At 40.7% G+C, this 25,059-nt stretch overlaps 1 protein-coding gene across 1 annotated transcript; it reads left to right on the top strand.

The window, feature by feature from the left end:
* The first annotated feature begins 9,894 nt into the window (after positions 1–9,894).
* LOC138041157 (ras-associated and pleckstrin homology domains-containing protein 1-like) lies at positions 9,895–17,083 on the top strand. Its single transcript, XM_068886924.1, has 5 exons — positions 9,895–9,936; positions 11,802–11,886; positions 13,152–13,632; positions 14,752–15,019; positions 15,609–17,083. The coding sequence occupies exons 2-5, from the start codon at positions 11,829–11,831 to the stop codon at positions 16,176–16,178; spliced, it is 1,377 nt and encodes a 458-aa protein (XP_068743025.1). The 5' UTR covers positions 9,895–9,936; positions 11,802–11,828; the 3' UTR covers positions 16,179–17,083.
* Positions 17,084–25,059: the final 7,976 nt, after the last annotated feature.

Raw genomic sequence — 25,059 nt, 5'->3', positions numbered from 1 at the left:
AAACTCGACTCTTTAGGCAACGAGAAAAACCTGATGTAATCCACTGGCTTAGGTTACAGATTATCCGATTAGAAAACTCAGATAATTGCTGAGGTTGCGCTACACTCTGATACGAAACAGACTCGGTGCTTTTTAAATGTAAATTGGTGGAAAATCAACAAGGATTTTCATAGGAACCTGGGCTGGGCTTGCTGTTACATGGTAAGAAATAACTTGTAAAATAAAATATTTTGACAATGAGAGGTGAAAACCGAAAATAGCACAGACAAAATGAGAGTCTTGTAGATAGATCTTCTTTCGAACTAGTTCCTTGCTAACAATTATCACTTAGCTTAGTTGAATGCACCGCGCCAATTTTTTAATGTAGTAAGGGCAATACAGAAGTTTTAACCTGTTCTTACGCTTCTTGAACAGTTGTTTGGTCACGTCAAGGGTTAATTGTTGGTAGTTATCTGCTCGGACGCACAAGACGCAGAGGCGGACAGTCTGCCAGCTTCGCTACTCCAGACTGACAAAAATCATCTTAATTCACTTTGCAAAGTAAACCAAACTAGCCTTTGCCGGCGACACTTTTATATTAATCCCACCTGTAGAATTGCCAGCGAAGGAAGATTTCACTTGCCAAAACTGACGCTTTCGTTGCATTCGAAGTTTGACAGTTAAAAGCCAGAGGATACAAAACTTCTTGAAAATTAAATGGGTTCGTAGAAGTTTTTTTCTACAGATCGGCTTCACCACCACAACAGGTTGGCTCGTTAAGGGTTCAGCTCCTGCCGGACCAAGTCCTTAAATAACTGAGGAGAAAGTAATGCTTTGTGATCACATCTACAAGACTTTCAAGTCTTCTGTGATAAGACTAAGCAGGCTATAAGGCGTATGTGCTGTCCGACAACCCATGTTGGTGGCAACTTTGAAAACAATGAAGGGGTACATGAGTTTCTCTTAAAGGAACTTTGGTGGTGTATCGTTGCCGGAAGTGAAACACGAAACTGAAATTTTGCAAGGAAACAGCAGTAGGCAACCGAATGGAAAAAGCCTTTTCTATTTTCTTTTTTCTCACAGCTTCTTATCTTTGTCTCTTTTGCAATTTTTAAGAAATCCTCTCAGCTCCTAACCCGGGTTCATTTATGAGCGCTCAACCGCCAAGTGCCATGAAAGTGGTATGTAACAATTTTATTTTAATAATGTTTCATTATTAAGATATACAGGGGAAAGGAAAGGAAACACTACCGTGCATTTTACCTTTCGACACACCCATTCGAAAAATGGTTTTTGCCTGAGCGGGACTCGAACCCACACCTCCCTGATTACTAGTCGGGCATGCTAAGCCACTACACATCAAGGCTACCACGCTGGCAACGCAGCAGATTAATGAGATGACTTACCGGTAGCAGCGTGGGGATCCCTAGGGCCCAACTTTCCTTCACTTGAGTGTGTATCCTTGCCTCTAACCATCTGGAAATAATGTTTGCAACCAATGTATTCCCAATTTTTACAAAGATAGCATTTGTATCCGAAATAATGATTTTCAGACTTAATTTCCAGGGCGCCGCCTCCATGACGTGTTAGCGTGCCCTGTTGTTATAATGGCTGAGGCCCCACTAGCGCTTGACATCGTTGTTAATGTTTTTTACAACGTATTTTTCCCAGCTGCTGTTAACACCAGTGTTAACACTAGATCAAGTTGTGCTAGGTTAGTTACGTGACGTCGTTAACGCGACCTCTACGCTAGCATCGAACTGGGTTCTGCTAAACGGTTTGTCAATCTCAAATGTAGATTAATGCTCACCAGATAAGATCATATAAACCGTGCTTTCAGAGTTGAAAAACTTCGTTGAAAAATGTGCTTTGGTTTTGCTGCGTTGCGTTGGCAACAAATTCTTACAATGATCTTAGGAAAATGGCCGGTCCCATTTGAAACCGCTTGACAACATTGTAACACCGTTGTTAACAGCGACAGTGGACCTCAGCAAATTCAAAAGCTTTTTGTGTCAGAAAAATAAGGCAACTGTAACACGTCACAATCATTCAAGATAGCGGCTCCCTGGAAATCTGAGAGAAAGTAAGCGATTCTAAATTTACCTTTTCCTAATACATACGTCCTAAAAGCTTTTCCTCGATGCAAAAAAAAAAAAACGGTTCTGATGGACCATGGTAAAATCATGTTGCATTGGTACTGCGTAATGGAACTGAATCATTGCGTAGGGCGGTAACTCAGGACAGCTTACATAGGCGCCTCTGATATCCTATGTGTAGTCGGACCCCACGCCTCTGGCATCCGATGTACAATTCATGAAGATCTCGGAGCACAGCAACACAGCCAGACGTAATTAGTTGTGAATCGATTTTGATGATGGAGGAAACCGGAGTAGGCAAACAAAGGTTGTGGTCGACTGTAACTCAGCCCATATGCAATCGAAGAGGAGGGGGGCAAGGTTATGACTAATTCCCCAGCATGACTCCCTAGAGTGTACAGTACGGGGTGTTCCCAGATAACATCCATCCAGGTATTTGGTGATCAAACGGGAACCAGTGTGTTCCTCTGTACAAGTTGTACACTCGCTTCCCTTGTTTCTTCGTCTTGTTACATGACAATATGAAGGACTATAGTTCTAATTTCGTTGTCTCTTTTTCCCCACAGCTAAATTCGATAGTGTGTGAGGGACAGAAAGCCTATTTATCATGTCAAAGCATTTCGATCAAATCAAATTGTGGAAACCATGTACGGTCGTAAAAGTCCATCGATCTGTGTTCCTCCAATCGCTTCCTCTAACGCAATGTGTCAAGAAGAAGCAACACAAATCAACCACCAGATTAAGGATTTGTGCGAAGGAGAAACTGACTGCGAAATTGCTGCTAATAACAACTTTTTGGCTAAGGCTGGAACCACAATATGCCTGATGTTTACAAATACTTGGACGTGAAGTACAGGTAACCAAAGTCAAGGTTAGATTTTAAAAAAATCCGCGAAGCAAATGGAATTAAACTAACCCACTCACACTCCATACGAATCACTGGTGAAGTTTCGGAGGTGAGAATAGAACTTTATTTCTCTTAAATGTCACAGAGTCATAGCATTGGCTGTATTAGGGAGTTCAAGTTTTTTTACTCCGAAACCGCTTGTACCAATCTATATACTTCGCCCTCATTGTGCGATGTGAACGAAACAGAATAATCGCGAAAGATTTGTGATAGTACATGTATATTTTTTGAGGTGACGTTTTCGATGACGCAATCGTCGTAGATCTATTTAAACTAAAGGACGTTGATGACGTTTCAGACTCATCAAACGCCTCAAAAAGGGGAAGGCACTTATGTTCGAGGGATAGCGTTTAAGGACGATCGCGCCAATTGTTTCTGCGCATCCTTACTGCGCACGTAAATGCACACGCCACGTCATACACGAGCGCGCACACTAAGTAATAAAATGAGAAATCATAGGGCAAAAGGCCATTGCTATAGCTTTGCCTGGATTTAACGGTCTTGGACGTTCGGTGACCCCTATTTTTCTTTCCAGAAACGGTTCTATTTACAATATCTCCAGGTTGTCCAAAAATGAACAAAAAATCAATGTGGGAAGTTAAAAAAATTCAAGATTTCTGCTCACGGGACATCAAATCCTGCCATCTTGCGGCTGCAAGGCGCGTGAAACTGTGGTCGCTAAATGCGAACTTGATCTTTAAGGAACCTCACCAGTGACTAAATTCACTTTATAAGTCCACTTAAACAATATTTGGCAGAGAAGATTTCACTTCAAAGATTTAATTGCAATATATTTGGGTTTACAGACACTGGCCTTATTCGCTAACGAAGCCCGATTTTGTCACATTTTGGGTGTTTTTCTGGGCATGTTCTCTCCAAAACGAAGTCGGTGACCCCCATTTTTTTTACATTTCGACATAACTAACTCATCATCTTACAGTGGTAAAAGTTTCAGAAAAAAATCAATGTTGAAAAATTTTCGCGCGAACGTCCTTAAGGACGTTCGCGCCCAAACGTTCCCACGTACAGATTTTTTTTAAACTTGCCACGCAAAGGTAATGATCTACTTTTGCCAAAAGGCAAAAAAAATGGGGGGTCACCGTGCTCGTTTTCGAGATCATGAGGTACATTTTTAGAAGATTGCGTTACTTTAAGACGATCTTAGCTTACAACTGTCAGCAATGAAAAAGCTACATGAGTGAATTTAGATCAGGTAAACGTACTCAGTTCAACATAACTAATATAACTAAATTAACCTTTGCAACTGATGTCTTTTTCTGAGGTGAAATAGACCTTGAAAAACGATACATATTAGTCTAAGAAAGAAAACTTCGGTCGCACGAGAGCATAAAAGGCCAAATATTTGTAACTTCTCACGTACAGATTTTTTTTGTTTTTTGTTAAAATGGACAAAATCAAGAAAGGAAGGATCTACGGAAAGAAAAATGGGGGTCGCCGAGCATTCAAGAGAGTAAAATCGCTGCGAAGTTCTCAAAGCGATTGTCTATTCGCACTGTCACGCCATTGCGTGACATTTCCGAGAAGACCTGGGTCCACAGCTATCCCATGATGCCACATACTTTAATGTTCCATTCTTGTGGAAAAATTTTTGCGCCTTTAGCATCGTGTTTACCTGTGGTCTACGATGCATGACGTGTGCGTGACATGTGCGAAAAGATGCGCAGTAGCAATGGGCGCGAACGTCCTTAAATGTACAATTTTCTAACAATGGAATATCAAATAACACCTAGACACACCTTGATTTCAGGTTTAGTTGGCCCAGCTCTAGTTTAGAACATCATATTTCAGTTCGGGCGCAATCATGTGGTCAAACGACTCTTGATCATATCAACGGGAAATCGCTAAGCCGCTAAAGGTTGGCACAGTCGTTTCATCGATTGGTAGTAAATTCTTTAGAGAGTTAAGCAACCTGTGCCTGAATTACGGACGGTGAACGGAATTGGATCCATCACGATAAGAGCATCGTTTTAAAGCCCGTTTTAAACGTCGCATTTTACATGTGCCGAATCTAATGCAATGAGAAAAAACTATTGTTTCCGCTCATTTGCATTAGATTTGGCACATGTAAAAGGCGACGTGTTAAAAAGGGGCCTAAGTAATGTTTAAAGTAATATTCTAAGCGTGCCTATATATTGTTTTCACTCATGTGATCAGTAACCTCGTTTTCCCACCGAAACAAAAGAAAACGTTTGCATGACAATAGAGCTCAATTCCCGGAGATTAGTTGGGTACACCAACATGGCCGCCGTTCTATTGTTTAGGTAAACCAACATGGCCGCCGTGACGTCGGGTGAAAACACTCTATTAAGAACCGCCCCGTCGGATTCTGATCTGAAAAGTTTAATTTCTCGATTTAGTAGAAAAATGTCATGTCTTTAAATCGCTTAAAAGGCTTTGGGAATTTTCACGTATTCTATTAACTATCGTCTTACTACTCCAACGACGAAGTAGATCTCTTGACTTAAATCAGCTAAATCATTTTGTCAAGACTCGAGTGTCAACTCTGGTAATGGAGAGACGTTTTGTATCACAGGTGCATACCTCGCTCCGCCGAGTTCAGTGAAGACAGCGCTTCAGAACCATCAGAAAAACAGCAAATCAGTGAGCGAAGTTATAGCAAGTAATGGAGGGAAAAGCCTGGGTTCTTCCTCATTTTACACCTCATCCTCTTCGATCCATCAGTCAAATCCGCTTCTGTACCGGAAATTACCGTCCAAGAATACACTCAGCCCAACCAGTTTACGACTGCTACACGTCCCAGGCATCTGTCACTCCACTCGACCACAAAGCAAACGGAGAATTAAAGTTACCGAGGCGATTTATTACCCTAACGGATAGTGCCCATGATACTGGAAAACAGAAAACGTATCCACATGGCCAAGCGTCATCCAAATCGACAATAAGTTAACGATACGGTCAAAAATTCAGAAAACCCCTAAAGGGTCTGGAGAGGAGCAGAGTGAAGACGCAAGTGGTTCAAGGGGAATTGGACGGGATCAATCAACCAATCGAGACATTGTGTATGCTAAGGGCGAGTATCATCGTTAGCAGAGTGAGTTTCAGCTTCCACTGCTGCTCCCTCCGTCTTTAGCGTTTCACACCTTTCAAGTGCTGAGCTTAGTAGGGGAATTTCCAGAAAACAATGTCCGTTTTGTAATTTGCAGGCACACCAACCAAGAAAAAGAGATCATCATGTTTTAATATTTTCACATCCGAATGCGATACAACATCTGAATCTGACTTTTGGAATACTCTCCTCTTTAATACGTTTAGTTTTTGTCTTCAACTAATGATTCAGGTTAATATTAAATTAATTAAGATAGAGTCTCTTTACTTTACAGAAACGGCTTACAGTTGAGATTAACGTTCTTTACGATGGCTACTAATCAAACTCCTTAAACGCCAAGTTCCGTCATCTCATGGCCCCAACCCCCTCTGAAGGCTGGCCAGGCTAAAGACTCTCTCGACTGGCCCACCCCTTAGAGGAAAGGGGGAGTTGGGTCGAGGAGAGGGGGGGTTGACAAGTGTTAAAATTGCTATTTTCATCCTCGTTTTCATGACGAGTCCAACTCTTCTTCAGCCTCGTTTTCATGACGAAGTCCCACTGCAATGAGTTAGTTCTACCTTTAATTAAGTGAAAAGGATATTTCATCACCGAGGGAAACTTTGGACTCGTTTTTGAAAAAGAAGTTAGAGGTGATGTAAAAGGGTCAGCATGCACAAGACATCAAAGAGGTCAGGAGCGGAGATCTCCCACACTGGATTGTTACAGCTACACAGAGATATTTTTGAAACGCGATGACGACTGACGCCCTTACCAACAAAAAGACAGGCTTGGAACATTCATCACGTCACATAGGTAGCCAAATGGAATTGTCCTTCTTCATTCTAACCTAAAACGTCAACTGAAACCCATAGCAGAAATAAAGGATTAGAACCAGACCTTATTATCTTTCGTCTTCTTCTGTGCTGATGACCGGCGTGACCATCACATCTGCGACGCTAGAAAAATAAGATTTTTGAACGTCATATCCGCTCGCCATGCTAAATATCTTCTCTCCCGGTTTTAAATAGGGAGGTTATGGGCGAGATGTTTTTGAGCCATGGATTCCATCCGGAAGTGAGCTGCTTTCCTTTTTAGCTTTTCTTGACAATGCAGCACCGTTGTATTACTAAGGGCTGCCATTTCGATTACCCTAGTCGGAATAAGAATACGTGGAGTGATAATTAAAAAACGGTAACGTTTGGCGTGTTTGAGTAAAAAAAAAAAAAGAAACAAGGATCATAAAGATAAGGTTAAAGTAGCAATTTTTAAGTTTGAATCTCCGTAAAAACTAATGATTGCTAACTTCCAAAGACCGGATTCATAAATGGCGACTTAGCAATTATTCGTTTGGTTTTAGGCTAACCATCCTCACTCGCCTCGTTAGCACACGAACAAAATTCAAAATGATGATTAGCAAAACAAAGACAAACAATAATTTTTTGGCCGTCGCGATTTATGAATATGTCCTCTTCCATGTATTCTTATTTGGGAATACGGTCAATCGAACGCACCCTAAGTATCTTTTCACTATTAGAAACCAATAGTTTAAGAATCTGCCAGACTCCATTTCCGAAGAGTAAGATTTACCCAAATTGTACTAGTCCCCATCAGCGTCAGAATTGTCTATTTTCAAACAAACTTTTGCGAGAATTTAAACAAAAGACCAAATCGGTCAACGTTTGTAAAAACGTAACCCCGTTCCTTGTAACTCAATGTTGTACCCAATTTCAAACCCTTGGGAATAAAACGTTTTGTTCCAGGTATTTAAATGTGAATGCCACATTATAATGCAAATGCAATACACAATGAGTGCGGTCACATTTGAGAGAAACATACTGTAACACTGGTGTGGACACTACTCTGGTGTCGTATGCTATCTGGTGTTTCAGTTGAATCCCTAGCTAATCCGAACACTGAACTATAGAATTCGGTTTAAATTAACTCTAGTGTTAACTCCCTAAATGCGACCGCAACCAATGAGTCTTAACCCGGGCAGGAGCGCATCAAGAGGAGCCTCTATCTCCTCTAACTCCTTGAGTCAACCCTTTCCCGAGTAATTTATTTTTAGGAACAGGTTTTTCCCGCGAAAAGTATCATAATTCCATTGACGCTGAGATAGCTCTGTTTTGATTGGCTTTTACAACAGTGAGCGTGCTGAATGTCCCAAGGGAGATTGGCTTTCACAACAGAGAGCGTGCTGAATCTCCTAAGGGAGGTGTTCTATAAATAAATCTACTCGGGAAAGGGTTTGACTCCGAGGCCAAGTATGGGAGATAGAGGCTCCTCTTAATGAGCTCCTGCCCCGGGAGATCTGAATTTGGGTACAACATTAAGCTAAGTTAGCTGATTTGGTCTACTATTTTTTTTTACCGCAAAACTTGGTTTAAAAATAGACACTTTTCTGACGCTGATTGGGACAAACCTGACACCAGATTCTTACTCTTTGTGTCGGTTTAGCCTCACAAAGGGGTTGGTGTTACCCAGGCATCACTAAGAATTTACTTGTAATAAAACCGGCTATTGCCAAAGCTTTACTTGCTGAATGATCATCTTGGCAATGTTCCGGACGGTTTTCTCTTGGAGCTAGATCTTTCATTCTTTCTAAATCTCATCACGCCGTGATTTGAAAGTTTTCAGACAGTAGGAGAAAAGGAGTTTCTCCTTTACTCCTACAAAATAATACTTTTAAGCCAAAGAAAATAATGCTTGCAATCAGGTTTGATTAATTTTATTTCATAAAAATGTATGAGAAAAAAATTGCTTCTTTCCTGGGAGCAGTGATCTTGAATAACGTGCCATTGTGGGCCGGTTATTCTGAAACGAAGAGCTATTGTGCAAGACGGGCAACTGTACAAGTCACTTTTATTCAAGATAGAGTAAAAATATAAGCGATTCTTTAATCCATTTACTTGCAATACAAACGCCTTTTAAAATTCCAATAAATTTGATTGTAAGTATTTTTTCTGTGGTTAAAAGCTAGTTTGTTTAGTTGGAGAGGAGGTTCTCTTTAATTAAGAGCTAAAATTTCGGCCGATTTTGTGCCAGTCGGTCTGCACTCGTGTAATCGGTTACTCACGTGACTGGCACAAAAGTACTTGCAACTTCTCAAGAAACTGATTTGGTGCTCCAGCATGGCTCATTTGGCATCGTTTTAGCTATCGATTTGGACACCATCGCCTCGACCATCCGAAGGTGGCGCGATGAACATGCATGAGAGCTGTCTTTGGCGGCAAGGTCGCCAGAAAAATGATGATCTGCGACGTCTCCGCCTGCGAAAATGCGTCGCGTTTCTTGCGATCACATTTCAAACCTCTCCTCTGGGCCCGCACAAATCCCACCAGCTGTGAGGCTAACTTGACTTCGCAGAGCGTGAAGCGATTCACAGAGCACGAAGACGCGAAGATTGAATGCTCAATGAAGCGCTTGTCTAATGATGCTTTCAGTTTACAAAGGAACACCGCATTGTTTTATTTACGAGCCTAGGTAAGACTGCTGTTCGCGCAATCCGACCCAGTCTTTTGTTGTTAATGGTCACGGGTAGTAAAATTGCGTCACAACTATATTTAGAATTCTCCGCCATTACGAACTTTCTGACCTAGGAGCCATGTTGGAGACCACAATATAGGAGTTTTAATGAATGGTAATTAGCGATAATTCCTTATGTCATTCTGTTAATGCGGATTTAAGAAATTAGTCTGACAATTTTTTCCCGCCATGCATTGATTGTCTCATTCGACGACAAGTGGCTTAAGTGTGAAAACTCCATCAGACAATCTTTTGTCATTTCAAACTGTTTAAAACGTAGATATTATTTGTGACGAATTTAATTCATTTTGTAGAGATATTTTTAGGACCCTGCGGAGTCTGAAAGTTAAATAAAAATACTGGTAAGTGATATGTATTTATTCCAATAGTTCTTAATTATTTTAATCCCTGAAATAAGATCACTGATACCCACCCGTAAACCCGTGATTGCTAGATTGTTTGTTTTAAACCGAAACACGATAACCTCTACTTACTCTAATTACTTGTCGATTAAAACGATTTCTTCCTTTACCATATTAAACCGTTTTAATTTCTACATTTTAAGTCTTCTAATAACAACTTCAAACGCCCTTATTCGTGGTATGTTTAGATTTTTCTGTGCACCTCACGGTGAAAATGTTTCGCGGGTACCAGGGGTTTGGTCGAAGGAGTAAAGTGTTTGTGCCAATTAAATGTAAACAATGGCGTGGTGACCATGATCTGAAAATGTCTCTGAACTACAGGCAGTACAGGTACGGTGGACAGCTGTTATAAATGACATATACTCATGAAGTTCAAGCGAGTGACGAGTGCAAATGACAAACAAACATAACGCGGAGTGTAAAGCTTGACTGTCCTCTTAAACACAGTTGTTACTACAGTAATTTTCGGCACTCTGTATTCAATATTCAAATGCTTCCTTGTCCTTGAAGTCTTTCTAATTTTTAACTTTTCTAACTTTATTTACAAACAGTCATAATTATACAAACACGACCGTGGTGGCCCGCAGTTAGCTTTGCTGTTCTAGGCGGGCCACTTACACCGCGACATTATCACTGGCTCTCACAAGTAAACAAAAAGACACTTTAAATTTACAAGAATTACGCAAACAAGAATACACAAACAAACGCCTTGTACATAAGAGAAAATAATTTTTTTTACCCTAATCCTGGATTATGTTAATCGGCTTTTGAACAACCGGGCCTGGCTTTAATTCTTAATATCTGCATCTTTAACACAGTCACCAACGGGCCTATCGTATGTTGACTTAAGCCAAATGACTGGTTTTACTGCGACACCATCAAGCAAAATTTTCGCACAAGCAACACACAAACGCTGTTGTGTCTTGTTCATTGGAACCTTTTATGAGAACAAAAGACTAATTTAACGACAAGTAATTCATGCACCTGTGAAGGTTGCTCGTACTTTTCCTCGCGTCGACAATGAAGACAGGTTTCTATCTCGCGAATGGTTTTGTTTTTAATATTTTTGCATGACAGTTACATCAAATTTATACAATTGGGCTTGTATAAAAATATATTTCTTACGGAAAGCAGCAAATAGAAAATTGCGCATGTATCTGTGATTTTGATCCAATTCCTGTATCAATCGAACGTTTCCAATTGCAATTTGTTATGCCTTTGTACCCATGTGTATAATACTTCGTTTGTGGCTTAAATTAAAAACTCTGTTCGATCCTTTGCTGTTTGTTAATTATACCATTTCATTTACCCTGAGTCAAACCTGAGCTGAACCAAACCCAAGCCATTTACACTCCGGAAGGCCATGTTTGTGCAACCACAGCTATTTTTTAGCTGTTCTCGCCTTGAAAACGACGTGATATCACCAAACTTGGGGTTATGTGTAGGACGCGAGAACCCGACGATAAATTTCCAATTCTCCCTTCACTGAACCGCAACACTGTCCTCACCAATTTTGTTCCAAGAACGTTTTGCACACACCTTCCATGCCGAACGACTTCGGGATAATCGCGAAGTGATAGGAATAACGCGAATTTTTTGCATAACGTTCTCGTTGCCGTCGTCGGCGTCCTTGATTAAGCTCCCTGATTGATCTCGGAATTTCAGGTCTTCAATGAGTATTTTACATTTGACTGGAATATTTTGCCACCATTGTGACATCCGTTCCTGCTGAGTTCAGTTGAGATTTTAGTCATGACGAAACTTCGGGAGGTCCAGTACGACATATTCATGTTTTCTCTTTCCAGGAAGTTTTGTTCCAGCGGAAGACCAGTATGTGGTTCCTGGGTTTTCTAGTTATTGGTTTATCCAGCGTGCAAAGTTCCTTCATTGGTGAGTTAAAACTGAAGTCTTGAATTAGAGCTTTGACCCAGATAAGGGTCTGGTTTGTGTTTCTCGAATGTTAAAGTGTCCCTGTGATAAAAAAAATAATAATAATAACTTCGTTTTTTGCTTCAGATTTTGAAAGTGTTTGCTTAACATCTGACTGGCAAAATTTGAGGTTTTATTTGTATCCAAAGGCCGTTTACTTTGAGTGTAAGTTTTGGAATTCACGGTCCGCCATTACTCACGTTCAAAACTGACTGATTGGACTCCAGGGAAGTGACGTCAAAGGCTGACTAGCTCAAAATTCAGCCAGTGAATGCAGCTTATTAAATAAGTATGCAAAACTCGAGTATAAAAGTCTAAAAGCCCAAAACTCCCGTGCTGCATATTAATTCTGCGGCGTACACGGGCATTGCATTCTGAAACTAGCGAGCCTTTGACGTCATTTTCTCTTCGATCCAGCTCTCTTAGTAATGGCGGACCATTAAACACGAAAATTCCAGTTGAACTAAACAGGTGTCTTTTTAAAATCAAGGCTTAAAACTTCGATCGCTTAGTGTTTAGTTAACATAGTTTTGAAATCCAAAGAAAAATAAGAATTGATTTTTTTGGTCACAGGGCACTTTAAACCCTCGAAACTTTCCATGATTGTCGCTAAGTCCTCTTTATCTTCAAAAGGAAAAGGTTACAAGGCACGAGACGATTATTTTCTCTTTTGATTCTCTTGACACTAATGTCAGAGGATCGCATGCAGTTTTCATCTTTTCCAGGAGATCGTAACCTTCCGCTTAAAACGGCTATGCCACGCAGTTTTGTTCTTGCTGTAAACGGAAAAAATTCAATGGAAAATGATTTTGCGGTTTGCTCGGCTATGAAGAGATCATGAAGCTCATCTCTGTTGCTGAGTATAATTGAAATGATATGCTGTCATAACATACGCTGTGATCATTAGTTCGAGCCACGTGCCTTAGAGCAGCTCAAAGCACGGAGCTAAAGTCAGCATTCGTTATTTACATTATCTGATTAGCTCAGGTTGACGTGCATTTCAACAGTCCAATGAATTGTGCTGACGAAACCAAGAGACTGATAAATGGTCCTTTGACAGGAAAAATTTGCAGAAAACTAACGCCTTCAATTGCATGTTTGAGGAAACATAAAAAAAATCCTTTACGGTGCTTGGTTCTACGAAGGAACACGAACCGTCAGAGCAAAGCACAGTGAAGGATTTTTATTTGTTAATTACCTGATACAAATTTTGTTGTTTACAACAGGAAGTTGCCCTGGGGGATGTTCTCCACAATGTTATCCCACATGTAGCCCTTATTGCTGCTACATGACTCAGCAATCACCACTGCAGCAACAAATACTGCAACGTCGTCCACAGCAGCAGCAGCAGCAGCAGCAGCAGCAGCAGTTGCAGCAACAGTTTTACTTTAGGCCGGCTGTTCAGTCAGCTCCTTCGCCATCTCAGTACCTCCAAAATTTTCCAGCAGCTTTTCCCGCCCCAGCCTTTGCTCTCGCTCCTGCACCCTCTGTAGCGCCTCTTCCACCACCTCCGCCTCCCCCTCCCCCTCCCCCTCCGCCTCCCCCACCCCCTCCCTGTCCAGCAGACTGTCCAAAGGAGTGCTATCCTCGCTGTTCTATCGAATGTTGTGCTCCTAAACCTCCACCAATGCCGTTATATTTAAAGAGGAAACAGTCGGTGGCAGTTGCTTGTGAGGGGCACAAACTGAAGATCAGATGCCCTAACAAGTAAGAGACCACGCAACTTTAAAAGGAACCTCCACTTCAACAAACAAGTAACTTTAAATCACAAGAAATAACCGTTACAGTCAAGTTGGTCTAAACTGAAGTATTTCAAAGAAAGTGTTTGTATCCGAAATAAATACGAATTTAGGATCGCCTATTTTTGTTTTCAAATTTCGCGGGCGCCGCCATCTTGAATCATTATGACGTGTTACGGTTGCCCTATTGTTATTAGACAAAAGCTCCTTTTGTCAAAACAGTAGGGCAACCGTAACACGTCGCAATTATTAAAGATGGCTGCGCCCGTGAAATTTGAAAGTGAAAATAAGCGATTTTAAAATTCACTTTTCTTGATATAAACACTGTTTTAAAAACAAATTTCGATCACATTTGTTTGTAAGCATAATTTCCTTCGGTTTAAACTTATTTTGTAGGAAGAGTGGTGGTTCCCTTTAAACTTAGTCTTACGCGGCACAAGCAGTTCTTAAAATGCTCTCGTCTGCTCGTGTTTGCAAATGGGTCTCCGGAAATAACAAAAAATTCTCTCACTTTTCTTTTAATTCTTATTGGTCAGTTGATGTGAAAGTGGATTGTGCGGTCACGGTAACAACAGATAAAAATAACCTTCGCAGCCTGGGCGCGATCTAAAAATAGATTTCAAATAATTATCATGGAGTACATATTCTCTTGTCTTATGTAGCTATGCTTAGCCAATCAGAAACCGTCCGAAAATCACATGACTTGATCACCCGTTTTTCCTTCCTTTTTGTCTTAACATGAACTTGCCGCTATTCGATTGGTTTCTTATCTGTGGCTGTTGTGATTTGCTGAGGGAATAAGTTAATGTCATTCAATTGAATTTTTTTAGTGCGGTTTTCAATTGAGTGTCGAAAGTAACAAGCGAATTGCTTTGGTTTATGATTATTTCACTCAGTGATTGGTTCAATGTCTCGCGCCACTTTTTCAACCAATCAGAAGTGAAACCAAAGCTTACCGGATTGTCTCCGTTCTTTTTGATTGGCCAAAGTAATTACTTTGGTTTTGGTTTTACGACACTCGATTGAAACTCGCTCTAGTTGATCCGTGAAATAACGTAACGGTATAATTTCTCTCGGTCTTTCCTAGGTATGATCGCATCGCCATTTACAGCACCTTCTACGGAAGAGATGACAACTCTACTTGCCAGCACAAAATTCTCCCCTCTAAGGGTCACTGCGTGCAGCAAGAGCAAAGGGTCAACACAAAGTTGTACGACCTGTGTCAAGGGGAAAATAAGTGTACTGTCGCAACTACTAATTCTTTTCTTGGAGAGAAGAACTCCATTATTTGCCCTGATGTTTATAAATACGCGAGGATTATCTACCGCTGCATACAGCATCCAAAGATTGTGCCGGTGATTAGGATAACTCCTGTTGATCGATAGTCAACTAAGTTGCAATAGATTTCTGGACACTTCCTGTTAATTGCGATCTCCTTTCGTTAGAGCCGGAGTAACGTCTCTTTTGCTTTTGCAATCACCGTTCTATTAAATTTTTCCATCGACCACGTCTACAGAAGAATAGTTAATAAGATGATTTGCTTCCGATATTTTGGTGTCAATTTAGCCTATGATTTTGCGTTTATCTGAGGTAACGTTGTATTTAGTTGTATGTAATAAGCGTTCTTATTGCTTCTAACATTTCGTTTATTGTCATTTAGACTGTAGTGTGACGAGGAGTCGCGCTAAATGTAATTAATCATTTAAATATACCTCGATTTTGCCTTGACTCATTTGCTTTGAATGAGGTGATCCGGTTGGGGATTGAAGCAACGACCTTCCGCTCGACAGTCCGATGCTCAACCAAATGTGCAAGTTGCCCCTGATGTTTAGACAGCATTAGCGCTGTAGTCATCGTCACTTTTGCTTAGCTCTTTATCAGTATTCCTAAATCAAAACTCATGTGAGTTACAAAGTATTAAAACTTGTGTTTGTTCCTTTTCAGGTTTGTTCTTTACCCTGTCACAAACCATACAAGTGTTTTCCAAGATGTGACATAGCCTGCTGTTCTCCTCCACCCCCGCCTTCTCCGCCGCGTCCCATCATTCCACCGACATGTCCAGGGGCTTGTCCAGCAAAATGCTTCCCAACCTGTTCCCAAGCCTGCTGCGCTCCTCCTCCTCTCTCTCCCCCTAAGACTGCACCATATTATTACCCCATGCCCCCCGCGGCCCAAGCAGTTACTTCAAGGTGTCCTGGATCTTGTCCCGCCATTTGCGCACCTCTGTGTTCCGTTCGATGCTGCATCGCTCGGAGTGTTGCGCAACAGAATGCTATCAGACCACTGACGTACTCGGCGCCTCAGCTTGCAGCTCAAGCGTCAATGAGATATCCTAATTATTACCCATCTGCCCAGAAAAATAACTACAATAATTACTACAGGCAGAATGCCCAGTATGCGCGAGCACGATCACAATACCAGAATCCATACGCAAGATATCAGATTTATGGAAGGCCCTCCAATAGATATTGGTCGAATTACCAAAATCTCAAAGGCTATCGTTATCAAGGATAGTGTAGAACAATTACACTTGTAAGTTTTTGAAAGGAAAAGGTGAAGGTATCCGAGGGCAGAAACGTTGTTGTGATCTCAGTGGATGGGACTGGATCTTTGCACCATTTTGCAAACTTTCCTGTTGGTGTACTTTGGACCTCAGTACATGACAGAATTCTAACGAAAATCCACAGACGATTGGAGAATATATTTTTAGTTTGTGTCTCTCTCAACGATATTTTGTGGCTTTTACTTAAGCTGCAAAACTTAACTTCAATTTTCTAATTGCCTGCCTGCCTAACCAGAAAACATCGCAAGACATTCAAATCTTTCGTCGTCGTGCGCACCTGTGTTGTCACACAATCAAAGTCATCTCTTATGCCTACCGTTTCGTTCCATTGGATGAGCACTCGATACCACAGCTCTCCTATTTTGCGCATGTTTGAAAAAAAGACCCGACGCTTTGCTGACCAGATTGGTTGAACAGGTGGAAGACGAAAAATGGAGATGACACAGGCTAAATTTACCACAACGTTTTGCCACGTTTTAAGAGCCAAAAGTAATAATATAATTATTAAAAGATTTGTACTAGACAAATCAGTTTCTGTAACCGAATAAATAAAGCCAATACCCTACTCCAAAAGAGAATTTTACAACTCAAGTGTACATAATATTCACATCCATATTTACAGTGTTTCAATTCTTTAATTTATCGCTGATCTATTTGATCTTCAGTCTGAAATAAAAATAAAACGAAAGTGAAATAAAATGGAGGTTCTGTACGAAAATTAAAGCAAGCTCTTGGCTATATGCACAATCGAAGCCAATGAAATCGTGCGATTAAGCCAGAAAGTCCCAGGGAATTCCCCGTTCTAACACCAATGAAAACCAACCTGAATTCTCAGCGTGGTCTGCCATGGACATCCAACATAAAACCCCTCAAACCACTTGTACGTGGCGATTACCATATGGGACCCCGATTAAAAGAAAACTCGACTAAATTTTAAACGTGGTCTGCCTGTGGCCATCCCACATAGCTATAATAATAGTTCGTTGTGCCATTAATTTAACCTTATTGATGGTGTACAGAACAATGCAGTAAAATTCTTTTTTGGAATTGCATTCTATTATTATGCAAAACTTGTGGGTTTTGTACACAACATGGCCGTCTCATCACGTGGATGCAAACCAAGAATTGGAACTTTGCCGGCTCTGCTCATAATATGAGTCTATTACGAGTCTCTCAACAAAAAATCTATTCAAAGCCTCCTCTCTCTCCTTCTCTGTCATATAAAAAATGTTATGAATATGACAAGTGAAGCTTTTGCTTTTGCTCTTGTCAAGTAAGCCCTGAGCGTACGTTTCTTTGAAACATAACGGAATAAAAATAGTTTTTGAAATTTTTTCCCGATATTTCTGTTCCTGGTAGCAGAATGTAGCTGGAATTAAAATCCAAATATTTTGAAATGAGAAATGACCTCTCCCAACGCTTAAATACTCAAGTGTTTTGATTCAGTCTTCATGATCGTTGATTCCGAGTGAATTCGACCCAATTGAATTTTTGACGTATATGTCAAAATTAGCTCCTTTTGTTGAATTTCGAACTGAAATACCGGCCAAGAAAATTGTCAATCCTTGACAAGTAAATGAAACGTAATTAAATGTGACAGCAATAGACCACTTTCATAAATGGCGACCACTTTTACATTATTTTGTATTTTTGTTAATTAGACCTATTGCACTTATTTTGAAACAAAATATTCTTTTGAAATTTGCTTGTGGTAGCGAGGCCAGAAAGGCTTATTAGCATTAGAACAAACGAATATTTTATTTGACCGCCATTATAAAAGAGGTCTATGCTGAGCAAGCGTTCACACAGACTTACAGAATTAGGGAGAAACATAGTAACAAAGACATTTAACTGTTGAAGCTATCGCCAAAATTACTCAATTTTCTCTTCTTATTCTTTCAAGCCTCGACGATCAGGCATTCATAAACTACAGGGTGATCAATCTGTCTCCTGGACGTTATGTTTAGGCTTGTAGAATCAACTGAAATGTCAATTCTTTATAAAAATCAGTATCTTTTTGCTGGTGTAGTAGGTATTGGAGCACCAAAACATTTACGCACGCGCTGACGAAATGCTTGAACAAAAGAGAAAACGCAGTGTCTCTAGACATCGCGCCAAAGCGTCGTACCAGACGAGTCAGCCCGGGATTTCGACCCTGGTATCGCTTTCGGACGCGGTTGGCCCTTCGTTGCTTTCAGGTACCGCCCTTCCTCCCGATACGGCAGTGAAGTAGAGAAATATTGGCCCTAACCCATAGGAGACAGATCCCTAGGGTACATACGTACGAGTATGGTCGCCTTAATATTTTTCGAAAAAGTCGTTGTATCTTCCATATGGTACGCACTGAAGTCGCGGATTACAAAGTGTACGCACGCGCATTGCTCAAGTTAACAAAATGTCCATGGCAGATATTCTTTTGCGATTTGTTTCTTTGACTTTGATCCTATATATGATCTCAATCTCAGCCTGTTCCAGACGCTCCGTTTGTCGCGATACGTTTGTTGTCAACTGGCAGTGCTCTTTCAAGATGCTTCGCTACGAAAGTATCAGCAGTTGGACAAGAACTACCTATCCGAAATCCAGCGGAGTGAACGGCAAAAACATCCTTTCCATCGAGAAGTGATTAGTCCTCTTCTTCTTGTTCAGTCTTGACAGTCTCACTAGCTTTTTCTCACATATCAATTTATTTAACCTAGCTCTTACTATCAAATACTATTCTACTATCAGACCATCCTTAGAAACATCGACAAATATAACACGAAGATCATGAACATTAGAGTTCGATATTGGCTGTGCAAAAAGAGGAAACAAAATCAAATTAAAGAGAGTCCAGCTATGCATGTGATAGATGTTATACTCCGTTCATTTAATGAATATACCATTGAACTGAAGTTGACATGCAGTGTTCATTTCGTTCAAGTAGTCTACATCATCAGATCGGGACGAACTCAGACCCGTATGAACTTGTACCGGTATGAAATTATTATTTTTGCGGCCGTTTACATGAAACCGGGAAGAAATCGGCGGATCTAAAACGCAGGTCACATTCCACAGGTCACTCGTTGCAGGTCATTGTTTTACCTTTTTAAAAGTGACCCAAAACGCTCAATTTGGCTAACTCTAGGCCTAAAAACCCTAATTAGGCCTAGGGTAGCCAAATTGAGGGTCGGAACGAAATAATATCGCGTGTGTAATAAATATATCACTGACCCAAAAGCATACAGGCTTGAAATTTCTGTACCCTGCTTGAGATTTGTCGTCATTTACCCGCGAACTGTACGAATTCAGACCGGTTCGAGAGTTCCTCGTCGCGGTGCAGCAACCAAGACAAAATGAGGCAGGTCAATTCAAGAAAAGAAATTCATAGGAGCCAATAGGGACTCATGCCGGTCTAAGCCGAGTTTGTCCCGGTCTGATGTAAATACCCCTTAGATTATTGAGTCAGTTTATGGATAAATGCTTTCAAAGTCACATCTACAATTCATTTGTCATTGACAACGAAGGATGTGTATGTTGTAGCAGCAGCCGGGAAGGAAAACAAGTTGGACGGAAAGTTTCAGGATCATCTGTAAAAGACAAAAGATCAGTTTAGTTTCCAGACTGCGAAACTTCATGCGTCTTGTCAAGCGAAAGTATAAACGAAGAGTGAAACTGTGGAGAGACGATAACACGCCTTACGCGAGAATTCGCCTCTTGAAAAAACGAAAGTAACAAGTTACAACCTGACTGTAAACAAGAGAGATTAAGCAACACGTGTAAGGCAAACAGCTGAGGCAAACGTGTTTTTGCCACAAGTGGAAGAAACTCCTTTGATATGAGCTAATTCCTTGTGTGTTAGCTGCAGGTATCAAGTAATGCGCCGATCAAATCGAAACTTCAACATCCCCCTCGGGCCATTTGACTATCTTCTCTGCCCGGGGAGTGGGGAATTTGACCTTTACCTGCGTGGGGTGGGGAAAATTGAACCGTGAGTGTCAGGATTTCTTTTTTCGGGCGCCGAAGTCGCTAACAGCTATAAAACACGTGTTTGGACGAGCTGGAAGAGTTTGAAGGAGGAGATACAGCATTTGTGAGAGTTTGGCTTACAAAAAAGATCTTCAAAAGTTGTCTTCAAAGGAATTTTGGCAGCGTAATTCGTCTTTGTCATACCATAGAATGAATACAATATGATACGTTTTCACACCCTCCATTTCATTGTCAAAGCTCTCAAAGCTGTACGTTTCTGTTACAGGTAATCAACCGATACTGAACAATTTCAAATACATGCAGTCGTAAACGCTCTAGACTCTGTTGTTGATAAGTATACAGTTTCCTCGATAAACAACCGTTGCCGTGTTTCGGAGTTAAAGCAGCTAGTACTTGCTTATTGACATTGTACGACTTAATTAATTAATTCAATTTGCAAGTCACTTTTAATAGCCACGCAATCGAAGCCCTGCCAGCGACGTTAGGCGCCTGTCAGTGTCCCAAACGAACCGATAAAACGATGGAAAAGATCCTCGTACACGACAAAGCGACCGCAAAGTTTTGGTAACGTTGTCAGGGACGACAAATAAAGACAAACGAAGGCTCGTTACCAAGCCACAAACAAAGACTCGTTACCAAACCGAACTCCACGGTTGCTTTGTGGTTTTCAAAGTGTACGAGGATCTTTTACATCGTCGATTGTATGATTTTTTCCCCGACGCCTTTAAGTTATGGCTTTTGCCTAGTGTGAATCGGCGCATTTCCTTTAGAAGAACACACCAAAGGCAAGAAAAGGAATTTTATTTAATTGTCTAGTCGTTTCAGCACTGGACAACTAATATTGGGGACACTGAAATTAACAATTAACGTGAATCAAGTCATCTGTTGGTTTTTGAGTAGAGGGGAAAGAGAAGTACCCGGAGAAAATCTCTCGATGCAGAGTAGAGAACCAACAAATTCAACCGAACCCAATGGGTTGTTTTCACGTTGCGTGATCGCCGCAATGTTGGTGGACGAAAGCAAAAGATCTTTAATTAGCTCCTTTTGTTCGTCCACCAGCAATTGTACATTGCAGCATTGTTATCTGTGTCTCTGGAGATTAAGTCGAAAACCACCTATACGCCGAGTCTGGGAATCGAACTCGGGCGACATTAATGGAAGGTGAGTGCTCTCACCACTGCGCCATCCCTGCACCCATAAAAAGCCACCCATTCCATAAAAACTACCCATTCTCGACCAACACAGCATCCTTGTCTTCCAGTTCCAATTTCGCTGAAATTCTCTCCGTAAATTTCAAAACTAAAAATCAACTTTCACTTTATCATTTTCAAATTCTCACGTGCAATGAAATCAGCCTTTGGGGGAGGGATCTCACGCCTAACTTATTGCGGATATTTAGTCTTTTAGCTTACCACGTTTTCGAATCCTTTCAGAAGTCAACATTAGTTTTCCTTTTCTTGCCGACCGAACCTTTTTGTTCATCTGGTTGGCTGAAAGACAAAATGAATTTCACTTCATGTGGTTAAATAAATATTGTATCGCAACGCCTCACTGGGGTGGACCGAATTTAAAAAAAGAAATGAATTGGCAGCCCGAATAGAACCAGAGATGAAACTGAAGCGAGATGAGGATACTAGAGTGGAGTGGAGTGGAGTGGATATTGGAGTTAATTGATGTATAATGTCGTAAAAGTAGTTTGATGATGTAAATACGTTTTTAGAGATCATCTGCTTTTGAATATTGTTCTGGGAACATATCGCGTGACGTCACGGCGGCCTCGTTTGTGTTCATAAAGAATGAAACGACGGCCATTTTGGTGTACCCAACTAATCCTCGGGGAATTGAACTCTATTGTCATGCAAACGTTTTCTTTTGTTTCGGTGGAAAAAAAGGTTACTGATCACGCGAGTGAAAACACTCTGTATAAAATAGCTGCGAAAATGTTATATAGGAAAAGACAGAAAACAGAAAGCTACCCTGTCTGTGAACAGATCGAGGTCTGGCAAGAGGAGCGGGAAAGTGAGTTGACTGTCAGACGCCGTGCTCCAGTTCTGAGCAAAAGGAAAACTCTGCCTCGTGAAAACATGCTTGCCAAACTAACCACCATGACCACAGAAGTGCGTGGGGGTAATTCTAGAATTATCGCCGCCTCTCAGCGGTACCGGCGGCACGTGATAAATGCCGCCCCCGCTCCTTTAAGATGATGTCTTTTACATGACATCTATTTGCATCTTATGTTAAGAAAAGGGCTTATAGACCTTATTCACGATGGCTACCATGTTGGATTTGCTATTATCATGCAAATTAGCTACACAGTTCTGAGGGGGCAAACAACACAAGTTCGAGAGGTTATAACGAACATCTTAGCCACACAGATGATTTGTTTCACGTTAATTGAATGTTTATCACCTACTAGTAAAATGGATGATTACACAAGTTACTTTGATGTTTTTTAGTGAAAAATGAGCAGATAACGAAGTAGAAAGTCAAACTGTAAAAGGCAATCAAATATATCAAATTATTATGAAAGGTACTTAATTATAAATTCTAAAATGTACTTTTAGCAATGTTATTTCAATATTTCGACGAGCCGATTTTCCGCAGTTTGCCTTTTTCCCAATGTTTGCCGCCCAGCATAACACATGGCTAATTTGCATGACAATTTGAAAACCAGCATGGCGGCTGTCGTGAGTAAGGCCTATTAATTACTATCTGAATGGGCGCTCCCTTTTCTTTTTTAGCAAATTGGTAAGCAAACAAATATTCTTCTTGGCAGAGGTTTCCTTGATTTCCGAGAAGGAAAGAAAACCTTTGCAAGAATTTCCACAATGTCGTCCAGAACTTTGGATCGGAATGATTAAACTCTTAACCGGTTTAAAGGCCCGCTACAACTAGCTTGACTTTTCACGCCTGCCCATTCTCGTCCCCAGAGCCCTCCGTTTCTCGCCAACCGCGTGACCAAAGAAACTGAGGGCTCTGGGGACGAGAATGACGCCTGTTCATTGGATTCACGACGCGCATGCGTGATGGGACACCGAGGAGTTCCTAAGAGTTCCTTTCCTTCTCGCTGGTGAGGGAAATTATTAATCAATCTTTTTGCCAAGCAAGGTAGCATATAAAAGGACTAGCTCTTTTGATCATGACTTTGTATCATCCCTGATGAAGACGTAATAGACAAGAGGGTCTTTGAATTTTGATTTTTGCAAGCTGCATTCAAACTAGAGTCGCATCAAACTGTCTTTATGCTGGGTTTCTTCATTAAACGTCCAAGTTATTTAGTCCTACGCCAGGTCTTTACATAATGGAACATCTAAAATAATTGACCGAACAGCATTATAAGTCAAACCACAAAGTTCTTGTGAAGGACATCTTTTCAAAAGCATTTGACTCAGACTTCTACAGCTAAAGTGCACTTAAATTAATTGGATGTGGTTGTTCGATCAATGATCAGTTATGAATGATCAGGTGTCAGTAAAAATTAGCTCGAATGAACTTCAGGGAACTTTATCTTAGTTTAAAAATAGCTCGATTATGATGTATTTAAGTTCATCTTAAAGCAATGAACATGTCTCAAGCCATAGCTTTTTGTATGATTTTTCTCAAGGTCCTCATATAAATACTGCCTGAGTTCGTGTTTATCTCAACGTGAATATTAACGTGGTCTATGACTAGGAGCGAACAACAGCCATATATTCCCGTCACGGCGATTTCACAGACCGATTTATTTTTAGTCTGAATTTCCTGCGAATGAGACTCTCCTCATATCCCGATGACCAGTCACAAGCAACAAACTTGACATGATGGCGCCAACGCACCAGGACTGCTTTTGTTTCATTCTCGGAAAAGGTATTCTAAAAATAGATCGGTCTGTAAAAATGCCATGACACAGGTTGTTAGCTCCTTGTCAGGGGCTTCTGATATTACCAATCAAAACTGGGCTGATGAAGTCGAAACTTTTTCAATCTTCAAAAAGAACTTCTCAGTTTAAAACTCGACTTTTACCTGCCAGAGGGCAAAAACACGAAAAGATGTTAACCTATTTGCTTAAATCTTTCATTTTGCACGGAATAACTAATGTTGGGCTGCCAACTTTACTGTCACAACCAGCTAATCTTAGTAAATTTGGGATATGATTCAAAGAAATATCGGGCAGTTTTCTGTGTGACCAAGCTAAATCGTGGTTAGTATCAGAGTATTAACCAATAATCTCTTTGCTGAAAAGAATTCCGTGTTCTGCTCATACCCTGATGATTTTCCATCCTTGAAAATCGAGAGAGGGCACACTGATGTCCCTGGATCACACAGTCCTTCAACGAAACTACTGCCATTCACACTCTGAGTGAGTTTCTTTTTCCCGCCTGTGCCAAAACATGGAAAACAACAGAATGGAACACCCAAGACGGACTTCAGCAACGCGGACATGACTTTTTATGAGACGATTTTGTAAAAACTCAAGTCACATATCTTATCAACCTGCCTGTTGGTTAAATTTAATAATTTATCTAAAAAATTCATCTTTTTGACAGCTCGATCGGGGCACTGACCGCAGATTTACCTTTTTCTAGCGAAACTGTAAAAGAAAGTATCCTGAGAAGAGGACGAAAGAATAAATGGAACTCTCCTGTAAATATTGACTGAAGTAAAATTCACAATTCCAAAAGAAAAGACAACGTAGCAATGAACTGTGATAGGTCAATGCGGAGTTTTAAAAGGCGTGCTTTTTCGATGAAAATATAAAAGATTAAGAACCGAGATATAATTTCATTTGATGCAATCACTTGTTAGCAATACTGTAAATTGGAATTGGAATTTTATATATTGGCTAAAATGCATACAAGCCGCAGCCTCGTTAATTTTTCTTCTGCA

Source organism: Montipora capricornis, chromosome 3 (genome assembly GCF_036669925.1).
Source record: "Montipora capricornis isolate CH-2021 chromosome 3, ASM3666992v2, whole genome shotgun sequence".
In the NCBI taxonomy this organism is placed as follows: domain Eukaryota; kingdom Metazoa; phylum Cnidaria; class Anthozoa; order Scleractinia; family Acroporidae; genus Montipora; species Montipora capricornis.
Note: the sequence above shows the minus strand (reverse complement) of the source record. Positions and strands in the feature narration are given on the sequence as shown.

What these genes read in the sequence shown, in the direction of transcription:
- LOC138041157 (XM_068886924.1), top strand. Translation starts at nt 11,829, where the DNA reads ATGTGGTTCCTGGGTTTTCTAGTTATTGGTTTATCCAGCGTGCAAAGT. An exon ending in AAGATCAGATGCCCTAACAA is followed by an intron (nt 13,633 to 14,751) that starts GTAAGAGACCAC and finishes GGTCTTTCCTAG; the next exon opens with GTATGATCGCATCGCCATTT. An exon ending in AGCATCCAAAGATTGTGCCG is followed by an intron (nt 15,020 to 15,608) that starts GTGATTAGGATA and finishes GTTCCTTTTCAG; the next exon opens with GTTTGTTCTTTACCCTGTCA.